Raw genomic sequence first — 12,994 nt, forward strand, 5'->3', positions numbered from 1 at the left:
CTTTTAAGCTAGAATAATTTCTTTTACCAGCTAGGCTGGTAGAGCAATGTCTTGAAATTCATTACAATTATATACAAGCATTTTCAGTAAAAAAAAAAAAAAAAGCACCCAATTCTATGAAATGAAATCAGCAACCTCTTGCTTTGTATCTCCCTAAATAAAATTCTTTTGTCTTCAGGAAAAATTCAGAAGTGGATTGCTGGCCCAGTCTGAAGAATTCAAGAAACAGGTTCACAATTTGGTTGACGAGTTCCAAACCAAAGGCCCGTTCACCAGCACCATCGCTACGGCCGAGGCCCTGGAGAACATCAACAACATCCGATCTCAGATGGAGGCTCTGAAGAAACAGGAACAAGAAATCCGTAAAGGGCTCAACATCTTCAAGATTGATCAACCACCGTCAAAGGAGATCGCAAATCTAGAGAAAGTAAGAATGCCTAGTAAAAGAGGTTAATCCTTCACATGACATGGAAGATATTAAACATAGTTGTGATGTAAGAAGGATGTGCTGTTTTACAAAGTATTCATCCTTTCATGCTTTTATGCTACACATAACTCGCATTTGAGATTAAATGACATTGGTTGTTAAAGAAACAAACATAGGGCATAGTTCAATGTTTATGTATATTGTATTCATACGTACAATGGAACATGGATTGATATTTGAAATACTGTTATGTCAAAATGACCATTACAATTGTTGTATTGAAGGATCTGGAGGTGATTGAGACGATCTGGAACCTGAACAAAGAATGGGAAGGCCTCTGGGGAGACTGGAAGGGGGACCAGTTTACTCAGCTTCAGACTGACAACATGGAGACCTCCTCACAGACAATATATAAGAAACTGAACAGGATGAGCAAAGAATTAAAGGTAGGTCTATCAGTTACATGATGATGCACAGGTCACCCATGGATGACTGTTTATTGTGATCATGACAATGTGACTGTTCAAAAAAATGTGCTGGAAACAATACATATCTTCTTTGTTTCTCCTGTAGGATAAGAATTGGGAGGTTGTGGAAACAAGCAGGAATCGTGTAGATCAGTTCAAGAGAACCATGCCACTGATTACTGATCTGAAGAACAAAGCCATGAGACCTCGTCACTGGGACAAAATCCAGGTAAAGCAGTACTTCAGTTGTACACAACATGAAGGAAAAGCCTTCCTCAAGATTTAAAAAAATATATATATTAAATTTAAATTTTTGGGTTCAAATCCACTTAGATTATTATTGATAATTGTATTGTTAATTATTTCTTAAGACTGAGATGCAGCGACAATTTGATCACAAATCAGAAGATTTCACCTTGGAAAAGATCATAGAATTTGGATTTGATCAGTATGCCGAAACAATCGGTGACATCTCTGGTGCTGCAACCAAGGAGTTGGCAATTGAACAGGTAAACTTATCATCCATTTGAAAATTATATACCTCTTACTGTAAATGAGATATTGTTTTTCAATAAAAATTCCATCCATTTGTATCTTTAGGGCCTGGAAGCCATTGCCAGAACATGGGAGAGTACAGAATTGGATATAACCTCCTACAAAGACAGAGGTCATTTCAAAGTCAGGTGGGGGTTGTTTGAGTATATTCTACTGAAGTGTAATGTGTTTTTTGTTGGAAAATATCATAATGATTATAGAAAAATAATGGCCCCAAACTTTGATTTATAGGAGTACAGATGATGTGTTCACGGCTCTGGAGGACAATCAAGTCCAGCTCTCCACAATGAAAGCCTCCAGGTTCGTCAAGGCCTTCGAACAGGAAGTGGATAAATGGGAAAGAACTCTGTCTCACATCCTGGAAGTAGTAGAGATGCTGCTGACTGTACAGCGACAATGGATGTACCTCGAGGTAAAGGGATTATATGTGTTTTTAATAGTTCATAGGCACTATACATGTATCTGTCTTAGGTAAATTAAGTGGTATAAAAGCATAAAATTAGATCTTAATTAAGTAGAAGTGGTTAAAGTGGTTCATAGGCATTAGATGTTTCTTTAAATAAATGTATTTAAAGATGCATTCTCTTATGTGCAGTGAATGCTGTATTGTCTACTAATTGAAACATTTAGTCTTATAGCCAGATGAAGTTACCTGGCATACTATAGCACTAATTTTCTCAATTCCAAATTTTCCTAAATTCAATTTTTTTAAATAATTACAGAATATCTTCCTGGGGGAAGACATCAGGAAACAGCTACCACGGGAGTCAGCTGACTTTGATGACGTTAACGCCAAGTGGAAAGTCATTATGACCAGGCTAAACAAGGACCGTAATGCACTGAGAGGAACTCATCACGAAGGTAAAATTACCAAGCGTCTAGTAGAGATGTAGAACATCAGTAGTATAATTTGCCCATATGAGCCCTTGATTCCAGAGTTACTCTAGAAACTTACATTTAATGTACGTGTATGTGTTAATTTACTCAGGAAATGTCTGTAGATTTCGTAAATCTTTGTCCCAAACAATCCCTGAAATGAATCACTTCTGGAAGTCTCAAAATGTACCAGTAAACAAATAAAGGCACACATCTTTGAAATTGTGGATAAAAAAGTTTGAATTACCATAATTGTTTTTTAAAGTTGTTTAAATACCCACTTGATTTGATTGCTTTACTTTTGTGACAGGTTTACTGGAGGAGCTGAATGACATGAACGTGAAGCTGGAGGAGATTCAGAAATCCCTGGACATGTATCTGGAGACCAAGCGACAGATCTTCCCACGATTCTACTTCCTGTCTAATGACGACTTGTTAGAAATCCTAGGACAGTCCAAAAATCCCAAAGCCGTGCAGCCTCATCTCAAAAAATGCTTCGACAACATCAAGAGCTTGGATATGAACAAGGTAAAACTGACTAAGTTTGCAGTACCCAAACAATGTAGTCTCATATTTATGATTTTTGTCACAGATATAGATATAAATGACTGTTATTAGATAAAATGTTCTGTATTTAGCCTGGACTGAAATGGGAGGCCAATGCTATGATATCCTCAGATGGAGAAGTGGTGCCCTATGAGAGACCTGTTTACTTGGATGGACCAGTAGAGGTAGGAAAAAATATTCAATGGGATCACAACAGCATTTCAACTGCATTGTGCATACTTTGAAAGAATGTATTAATTAAAAGCATTGTTGGAAATGAATAAAAATGTTTTCTATGCTGCCAGTTAATGCTATGTTTCCAGTCATTTTCAGGTGATTACCATTATATTTCACTCATTTCAATGTCTATCAGGTACAATATATCAGTGTTTATCTGTTTTAGTCTTGGTTATGTGATGTGGAGAAGACAATGAGATGGACTTTACAAGATGAACTAAAAAAATGTAAAGGAAATTTGAAACAGAAGCATGGCATGACAAAGAGAGACAAGTGGATTAAGGACCATCCTGGTCAGCTGTGTATTACAGCCAGTCAGATTCAGTGGACAGCTGATGTAGAGAAAGCCCTGAGGCTGACCAAAGACAGAGGCGACAAGAAGGCACTCAAAACCATGAAAAAGAAACAAGTGGCCATGTTGAACAAGCTGTCTGAAGCCATCCGAGGAAAACTGGAAAAAATGCAGCGATTGAAAATTGTGGCTCTTGTGACCATTGAGATTCATGCTAGAGACATTATTGAGAAACTAATCAAAGGGGGTGTGTCTGATGAAAATGCCTTTGAATGGCTGAGCCAATTGAGACTTTACTGGGAAAAGGTGATTATTGCTAATAGAGCAAACTTACAAAGAGTTGATGTGTCATTCATGTATGCACTGGATATGAAAGCGTAAATATTCAAAAGCAAAGATCATGCAAATCAAGTATACATTGTTCATTTACTTTCTTTTTTAATATTTTGTTCTAGCCTCCAATCGATAACTGTGTAGTGAAGCAGACTAACACACAGTTCCCGTACGGCTATGAGTACCTAGGAAATTCTGGTCGTCTGGTCATCACCCCCCTTACTGACAGATGTTATGTTACCCTAACGACGGCCCTTCACCTCCATCGAGGGGGGAGTCCTAAAGGCCCCGCAGGAACCGGCAAAACTGAGACCGTCAAAGATCTGGGCAAATCTCTGGGCATGTACGTCATTGTCGTCAACTGCTCCGAGGGCTTAGATTATAAATCTATGGGCAAAATGTTCTCAGGTCTAGCCCAGGTATGTTTAATGAATGTTTATTTTGTCCATCATTTTTATATTTGATTGTCAATTGAATATTGATGAAATTTGTTCTTTCCATCAAATATGTTCAAGTTACATTAGAAATGCATTAACCCCTTCCATGGCAAAGATTTTAAGCATTTTTAGACAAATTGATATTAAGATTTCAATGCATTTTTGGGGTATTTCTTGTAATTTTTGTATATACCAATGTATATATATTCTGAAAGCAGGTATTGTGTTGTTTCTGAAAATGATTATAAAATTTCATTTCAGTTGTCATGGCAACAAAATACACCATGATCATGCTGGAATTTCCATTTATTAAACAATGATTTTCATTCTAGTTTTTTGCATAGTTAGATATATAAAAAAATATTGTATTGTTGTGGACATTGAAAATTATGAACATGTTGTGATGTAAACACGTACCAGAATTTAGCATTTTTAGCTCTACTGGTCAGAGACCAGAAGATCTTATGCGATAGTAATGCGTCCGTCGTCCGTCCGTCTGTCTGTCCGTCCGTCTGTCTGTCTGTCTGTCTGTTAACAATTTTTCAAAATGCTACTCCTCCTACAGCTTTGGTCCAATTTCATTATAACTTGGCACACTAAGATACATAATTCTGTGCATCAGTTTTTGATTTCGATGAGCGATGTTGCCTTGGTTACTAAAAATAGAAATTTCTTTGAAATTCTTTCAAAATGCTACTCCTCCTGTGTTTCAGTATAACTTGGCACACAAGTAGACTACACTAAGATACATAATTCTGTGCATCGGTTTTTGATTTCGATAAACGGTGTTGCTGTGGTTACTAAAAATAGAAATTTCTGTGAAATTCTTTCAAAATGCTACTCCTCCTACAGTTTTGGTCTGATTTTGATATAACTTGGCATACAAGTAGACTATACTAAGATACATAATTCTGTGCATTGGTTTTTATTTTGATGAGTGGCAAGGATCATTTTTCTATTTATTGCTGATTTAAAGTCTCAAGTCCCAACTGCTACTTTTCTCTTCCTTTGTTTTAAGTATAAACCAGTAGAGCTTGAGATAAAAATGAATGTTTTTTCACACTATACTTGTTTTTCAAGTCAGAAAATTAGAATGCGTATATGCCATGTAAGGGGTTAAATGAACACAATTATTGAATTTAACAGAAAAAATTTTAGCAGATTCTGGCTATTTTACTGGCCTTATCAACTGGACAGGCCAGATTTGTGTTTGAGGGACGAGAAATTGATCTGGTGTGGTCCTGTGGAATCTTCATCACAATGAACCCAGGTGAGACATTTATTTGTATGATATACATGTGTACCATATCACAGTGAACTTCTGCAGTTTTTCTGTATTTTGCAGAATAAAATTGCAAATTTTCAAACCTATGTCTCTGGTTTTGAATAGAATCACAAAAGTGCAGACTTGAATTTAGAATGCTAACTGTGATTTGTAAATGACAAAAATTTTGAGCCACAGACATTTTGCATGTGTATTATAATATGCATTATGACACCATTCTGTATTTTGTAGGATATGCTGGTAGAACAGAGTTACCAGACAACTTGAAATCCATGTTCCGTCCCATTGCTATGGTTGTTCCTGACTCAGCCATGATCTCTGAAATCATCCTGTTTGGAGAAGGCTTTGGAAACACCAGGGTACAAGATATTCTCTTTTTTTCATTAAAAAAATTGAAAATTTTTCATCTGTTTTATAGAATAATTGATATGCCATAGTATAAGCGCATAGACATAGGCAAAGTCCTTATAAAATCTTTCATTACAGGTCCTTGCCAAGAAAGTGTACACTCTGTACTCCTTGGCTGAGCAGCAGCTGTCTAAACAGGATCACTATGACTTTGGTTTACGTGCCCTAGTGTCTGTGTTGAGGTACGCCGGCGCCAAGAAGAGGTCTAACCCCAACATGCCTGATGAAGAGGTTAGTTAGATTATATAAATTGTCTAAATTGAGAAAGTGAAATGACCCCTCTATGCTGGATTGAGTGAAACACAATAAGAAATTTGTCTAAATTATTTATTAAGGTTGTGTTTGAAATAACGAATATCTTTACTTCAAACTTTACCGCAGTTACATGACTGATTTATTCTGAAAAATTAAAATTTTTCATTGAAATGGATTACACTGAATAGCAGAGAATTCAAGGCATATAGCACTTCTAACATAGTGCCTGGCATGTTTTTACAGATCTTACTCCTGTCCATGAAGGATATGAATGTGGCTAAGCTTACTTCCACAGATCTGCCATTGTTTAATGGCATCATGTCGGATCTCTTCCCAGGAATAGAAACTCCCACAATTGACTACTCAGAGGTAACCTACTGCATCAATTTCTGAACAACATCGAACTGTTTTAATTCAAATTTCAAAATATGCTCAAATGTATGGAATTTAGAGTCTTCCTACATGTGTATCTTATTAATTTACATTATGACTTCAGATGAAGAAAGCTATTCAGGCAGAGTTAAAGAACAACAGTCTGCAGGTTAACGCTCACACAGTAACAAAGATCATACAGCTGTACGAGACCAAGAGCTCTCGTCACTCGGTGATGATTGTGGGTGGTACCCAGTCAGGAAAAACTGTCAGCTGGAGAATGTTACAGTCCGCCATGACAAGACTGAACAAAGAGGGAGCGGCTTATCAGGCTGTCAAGGTAAATCTAACTTCTAGACTGTAGAAAGGGGGGTATAGAAGGGGGAATTCACTTGTACTTACATAGAGGTTAATTGTTTCAGGACTTTCCTCTGAATCCCAAGTCTCTGTCTCTGGGAGAGCTGTATGGTGAATTTGACATCAATACAAATGAATGGACTGATGGTGTTCTATCCAGTGTGATGAGGCAGACTTGTGCAGGTTAATATTGGACATTTACAGTTCTCGTTGTAAATAGGGCTGGCATTTTAATGTAATTTTAATAATTAATTTCTTTGTTAATTAGATGAGAAGCCAGATGAGAAGTGGCTGGTCTTTGACGGACCAGTAGACACTCTATGGATAGAAAGCATGAACTCGGTGATGGACGACAACAAAATTCTGACCCTGATCAATGGGGAACGTATTGCTATGCCAGAACAGGTGTCTCTTCTGTTTGAGGTGGAGGATCTAGCAGTGGCGTCCCCTGCCACCGTATCCCGCTGTGGTATGGTGTACGCTGATTACCAAGACATAGGCTGGCAGCCCTACGTAGAGTCCTGGCTGGAAAAGAAAAAAGAGAACAAGGTAGAAGATTAGTTTACAAATTTAAAGCCTCTTTTTCCTACTTGTATTTAGGTTTCTTTTTGACCTTTTTTCAATATTACTTATGTATTAATTAATAAAAAAGCAAGAAATTAAGATTAATGAATTTTTTTTTACTTTTCCCAGCCTCTGGTTGAAGAACTGCGTAGACTATTTGATAAGTACCTGGTCAAGATCCTGGATTTCAAACTTGCCAACTGCAAGGAGTTGATTCCCATTGCACAGCTTAATGGAGTCTCCTCTCTCTGTAAATTATTTGATTCCCTTGGAACTGTAGAAAATGGGGTAAGTTTACTGTTAATCTTAATTTTCTCTTTCAAGTGTGTAAATTAAAATGGGAGATTAAATTTTGAAATATAAATTTTTTGCCACAGAATGCTGAAGGTTTTCAGAAAAGAGTTTTTCAAATATCTTTTTTAACAATGGTAATGCAAGCATAGTTTACTATATGTTTCTTTTAGGAACTTGTGTTTGCTTACATGTGTGTGTCTCATTTTTTACCTATCTCCATTCAGGTGGACCCTCATGACAGTGAGAACTTTGTGCGTATGGTGGAGCTGTGGTTCCAGTTCTGTATGATCTGGTCTATCTGTGGATCTGTTGATGAAGATGGACGTAAAAAAATAGACAATTATATACGTGAAATGGAGGGCACATTCCCCAACAAAGACATGATTTACGAGTACTTTGTGGATCCTAAGGGAAAGACCTGGGTCCACTGGGAGGACAAGTTAAAGGCGGGATGGAAATATCAACCAAAGTAAGAAATTCAGGCTTCTGTATGGTGATATTTCTGTGTGTGTTCAGAAAAGCACATTTTATTTCTAGCTTGTAGGGAACCATAATTGTTTGTAACATTGAGTTTTTGAGATTTAAGTGAGTGTTATTCATAGGATAATGTCTGTTGTCATCAACTTTCACAATATTTTTCTTATTCAGTGTGCCTTTCTTCAAACTGATAGTACCTACTGTAGACACGGTACGTTATCAGTACTTGGTGTCCGCACTGGTGCGGTCCTTTAACCCAGTCATGGTGGTAGGACCTGTGGGAACAGGAAAGACTTCAATGGTGGAGAACACTCTCTCCAAACTAGATTCCAAGACCTACAGCTTCCTAACAGTCAACATGTCGGCTCAGGTATAAAGCTACCTTTTATTATAACCCATTATAACCTGTTTTTGCTGAATAATGTGAACAGAAAGATCAATCTCTGTTTGTTGGCTTTGACCCAACATCACTGTTATCAATATGCTTTTGTTATGATTAGACATCCTCCAACAATGTACAAGACATCATTGAGAGTCGTGTGGAGAAGAGAACTAAGGGTGTGTATGTCCCCATTGGTGGAAAGAAACTGTTGACCTTTATGGATGACTTCAACATGCCAGCTAAGGACACATTCGGCTCTCAGCCCCCTCTAGAACTGATGAGACTATGGTTAGATTATGGCTTCTGGTATGACAGAGAAAAACAAACTCAGAAATACATTAAGGTAAAGTATTATTTTTGTATCAGACAATTTCTGTTTATTACAGATTTGAGAGTTATGTTCCTTAGAGTCTATGTTTATATTTTTTTTCCAGGACATGTTCCTATTGGCTGGTATGGGACCCCCTGGAGGAGGAAGAATGGTCATCTCAAGACGACTCCAGAGTCGCTTCAATCTCATCAACATGACATTCCCACATGTAAGTTACATTGTTTACAGGGACTCTATCACATGTCTGTCAAATATATAAATAATGCAAAAGTCCAAAGCAAAAAGATTGCTTCAGACAAATTTTTGAAGGAGTTAAAACATAATGGGAGAAATTTTCTGGATGCATACTTGTGCAATGGAATATTTTGCATGAACAAACAAAAATATTAAAATAACTTGTGACTGGACATTAATTTACTGAATCTGATGAATTTTGTTATTAGGAGTCCCAGATCAAGAGGATTTTTGGCAGCATGATAAACCAGAAGCTGCAGGACTTTGAGGAGGAGGTGAAGCCTATCGGGGACATCATGACCCAGGCCACCATTGAGATGTACGAGGCCGTGGTCCAGAAGTTCCTCCCCACCCCTACAAAGATACACTACCTCTTCAACCTTAGGGATATATCCAAGGTAAGCTTGTCCTTCTATGGATTAGAGAACTTTCACAAACTTAAGATTTTTAAACTAAACATACTTTTTCTTTGAATATACTAATTCAATGATGAAAGCAAATAAATGAGAACATTTGAATTTCAGATTTTCCAAGGGCTGCTTAGAGCTCATAAGGATTTCCATGACACGAAACATGCCATGACAAGACTCTGGATTCATGAATGCTTCAGGTAATACATGTATTAAATCAGTATTATCTAACTTACCCAACATGTTTCACAAGGATTCTTATTTCTCCCCAAATAAACATTTAGATCTCATTTTGTCAGAGTGTTTGTAATATTTGTGCCTGTATTTTACAGGGTGTTTTCTGATCGTCTGGTAGAAGAGAGGGACACAGAGACATTTGTTAACCTGATGACAGAGAAGCTGGGGACACTGTTTGACCAGACTTACCATAACATCTGTCCCAACAAACAATCTCCTATATTTGGTGGGTGATATTTTCTAATTTTAATTCCTGCTCATTGATATCTATGGTCACAAAATAATAACAAGTTTAAGAAACCTTGAATTAGGAATGTCATTTGGTGCAGACCAGTTTTTCATAGGCAATTCCTGCATATAAAATGTTGTATATAACAGCTGGGCTTTTTAGCAAATTGTCAAGGCCTTAAATCAGGTAATGGGTTGCAAGGTCATTCAAAATCATTGAGTACTAAGTTGCTGATATATTTTGTATGTAGGGGACTACATGAATCCAGACAATGTGTATGAGGACATTCAGGATATTAACCAGCTGAAGAAACAGATGACAGACTTCCTGGAGGAGTATAACAGTACCCCGGGGGTCGTCAACATGGATCTGGTGCTCTTCAGGGACGCTATAGAACACGGTAAGGAGACCCTTGACAAGGGCTGTCATCAAAGAAGTCCTTACCCCCCGTTCACACAGAGCTGCGACTCTACGGCGATCATCCCGATCAAGCCACGATCTGAATTTTTTTTGGATCGGGGCAGATCGCAGCCGATCGGCGTCTAAATAGAGCAATTTTTGCAAATTATGGTCTTCGTGAACGACCGTTCTATGATGTCGCTACGTCAAACGTACGCAGACCGTTGCCGACAAGCGGCCGTGTTTACGCTACGCTGCCACTATGACATTAAAGACCATACTACGACGCTACGCAGACCTAGATGACTATACGGCGATGTCACTACGGTGGTTCCGAGCATATTACGATTGTATTACGTTTCTAATACGATTTGACGGTGATGTTAATCTATATATCTTGCAACCGCAGATTTTTGTACTATGATTTTAGCGATGATACATATCTTGCGACCGCATTTTTTCGCGGTCTTTACCATATTGTTTAAGGGCATTTTCAATTTAACTGTAACAAGATGTGAAAATTCTCAATTGCAAATGATCGTCAAGTATAGTGTCAACCTTTACATGTAGTTTACAGATGATGAAGTGCTACAAGAACAAACTCCTGTCTGATAGGTCGTGATATAATCGGCGTAAGGTCATTGAAGGTCTTCGTAGGATCTTCAGGAACGTAGAGAGATCGTAGCAAGAACGTAGTACGAACGTAGAGGGAGCATTGTATGAGCATACTTGGTAAGTTCCTACGCTCTTATGGCGCTTTTACTACGATCACGAAGATCTCTCTACGATGCTTCCGTGCTGCTTGTACGATTATGGTGCTTCTACTACGCTCTTTTTACGACTTAACCCCGATTCTTGTTGGCCACGATGTAGAGCTCTCCGATCATGAAGACCCTACTTCGATCATACTATGCTTATGACGACTGCACGACGTTTCTCTTGCGATTTTTCCCGATCGGCCATGCTTTGATCGTAGTAGAAGCGGTGTCTATGTGTGAACGGGGGGTTAGAAATAAGATGTCATTGCTGTGAATTGATGTCCAAGAATTCAAAAATTTAAAAGTCTCATTGGTCAGGCGTTGTATTTATTTTTTTGTTTTTGAAGCATTCTAAAGAAGAAAGGGTTAGATACAAAGCAAATGAGTCAACTGATTGTTGTTTTGCAGTTCATGTAACAAGTTAATTGAGTTATTAGTATAGGAGTAAGTTAATTAACTGATTTGTTTGTTATACAGTGTCTAAGATTGTTCGTGTGATCCGTCAGCCCCGCGGTAACATGCTGCTGATCGGTATTGGAGGCAGTGGACGACAGAGTCTGACGAGACTGGCCTCCTATATCTGTGAATACACATCATTCCAGATAGAGGTCACCAAACATTACCGCTCCACAGAGTTCAGAGATGGTCAGTAGTGGTGGAGATACATAATAAGACATAGTTTTGTACACTATAGTAACATTAAATTCCTTTATTCTTAATTTTCAAAGATGGAAGTATAATTTGATTGATATCAACTGTATCCTATATTTTATAGCCACATAAAAATTCAGTCAAATTGTGGTCCAGAGATGCATAGAAACATCTCTTTTTTACCTATAAGGAAATTTTTAGAATAATTGAGTTTACTTTTAATCTGAATTTGTATTATGATTTCCTTAAACAAAGCAAAAATAACTTTTGTTGTTTAGATCTGAAGAGGCTGTACTGGCAGGCTGGAGTGGACAATAAGACGTCCGTGTTTATATTTAACGACACCCAGGTGGTGGAGGAGGGCTTCCTGGAGGACATTAACAACATCCTGAGTAGTGGGGAGGTGCCCAACCTCTACAAACCCGACGAATTCGAGGAGGTAACCCCGCACCGTGTCACATGACCTCACTGTGTCACATGACCTCACTCACTGTGTTCATTGCAAGCTTGGCTTTCAAAACCCAATTTGATTGCAGTGTTTTTATCAATAAAGTTTGTGTATTTAATTTCCCCTACTTAAAAAAACTGTAATGAAAGCATATTGAAAGTTTGAACCTTGCATAAGTTAGTGCACTGGTAATGTAAACACCTAATGTTAAAGGTTATGTTTTTGCTTCCTTTGCTGCACTATGTTACATTTACCTGTAATTGGCAGATATGTTCAACACAGTGATTGAAGTCGTTTTTAACAAACAAGCGCTGATGTGATAAATGTGAAAGCTTTTTTACCTACATGTGAATGTTGTGATTAATGCATTGTGCACCATGTTGTAATTGGTTGTGTGTTGGTAGATTAGAAATTTGGAGTGACGGAGATTAAGAATTGACCAATAACTAAATAATGATTCACATTGCAAAAACTTTGCTAACATGAAACTCTACCATAAACCATGTATATCCAAAATCTTAGTTGTTAAGAGTAAGGTAATACTGAGATAACTTTGGATATGCATGGAGTTGAGTCCATTGTAATAATCATTACATTAGTTTCTTTCTCTTTGCTCATGATCAGTCAGGGGTGCAATCAACTTACTACACAAATAATTAATAAAAGACAGTAAAAACTAATTGTATTTAACTATATTAACAAGTCAAGAAAGTGAAGACATAATAATGTTTTA

The 12,994-nt window shown here is 37.6% G+C and overlaps 1 protein-coding gene across 1 annotated transcript in view; it reads left to right on the forward strand.

Annotated features, from left to right (window-relative positions):
- LOC134228706 (dynein axonemal heavy chain 2-like) overlaps positions 1-12,994 on the forward strand; it is a 36,460-nt gene that overhangs the window by 12,213 nt on the left and 11,253 nt on the right. The window contains 29 exon segments of the mRNA XM_062710385.1: positions 179-427; positions 712-873; positions 1,001-1,123; positions 1,266-1,403; positions 1,495-1,577; positions 1,681-1,861; positions 2,172-2,310; positions 2,636-2,853; positions 2,964-3,056; positions 3,275-3,706; positions 3,856-4,176; positions 5,284-5,440; positions 5,687-5,814; positions 5,942-6,094; positions 6,362-6,487; positions 6,615-6,830; positions 6,913-7,030; positions 7,116-7,396; positions 7,541-7,699; positions 7,930-8,174; positions 8,354-8,552; positions 8,683-8,907; positions 8,999-9,103; positions 9,339-9,527; positions 9,654-9,739; positions 9,872-10,002; positions 10,256-10,405; positions 11,640-11,807; positions 12,092-12,252. Of these exon segments, the coding sequence (XP_062566369.1) occupies positions 179-427; positions 712-873; positions 1,001-1,123; positions 1,266-1,403; positions 1,495-1,577; positions 1,681-1,861; positions 2,172-2,310; positions 2,636-2,853; positions 2,964-3,056; positions 3,275-3,706; positions 3,856-4,176; positions 5,284-5,440; positions 5,687-5,814; positions 5,942-6,094; positions 6,362-6,487; positions 6,615-6,830; positions 6,913-7,030; positions 7,116-7,396; positions 7,541-7,699; positions 7,930-8,174; positions 8,354-8,552; positions 8,683-8,907; positions 8,999-9,103; positions 9,339-9,527; positions 9,654-9,739; positions 9,872-10,002; positions 10,256-10,405; positions 11,640-11,807; positions 12,092-12,252 (5,136 nt within the window).

This window comes from Saccostrea cucullata, unplaced genomic scaffold (assembly GCF_032062105.1).
Source record: "Saccostrea cucullata isolate Sc308-1 unplaced genomic scaffold, CSIRO_AGI_Scuc_v1 ctg54, whole genome shotgun sequence".
NCBI classification, from domain to species: Eukaryota; Metazoa; Mollusca; class Bivalvia; order Ostreida; family Ostreidae; genus Saccostrea; species Saccostrea cuccullata.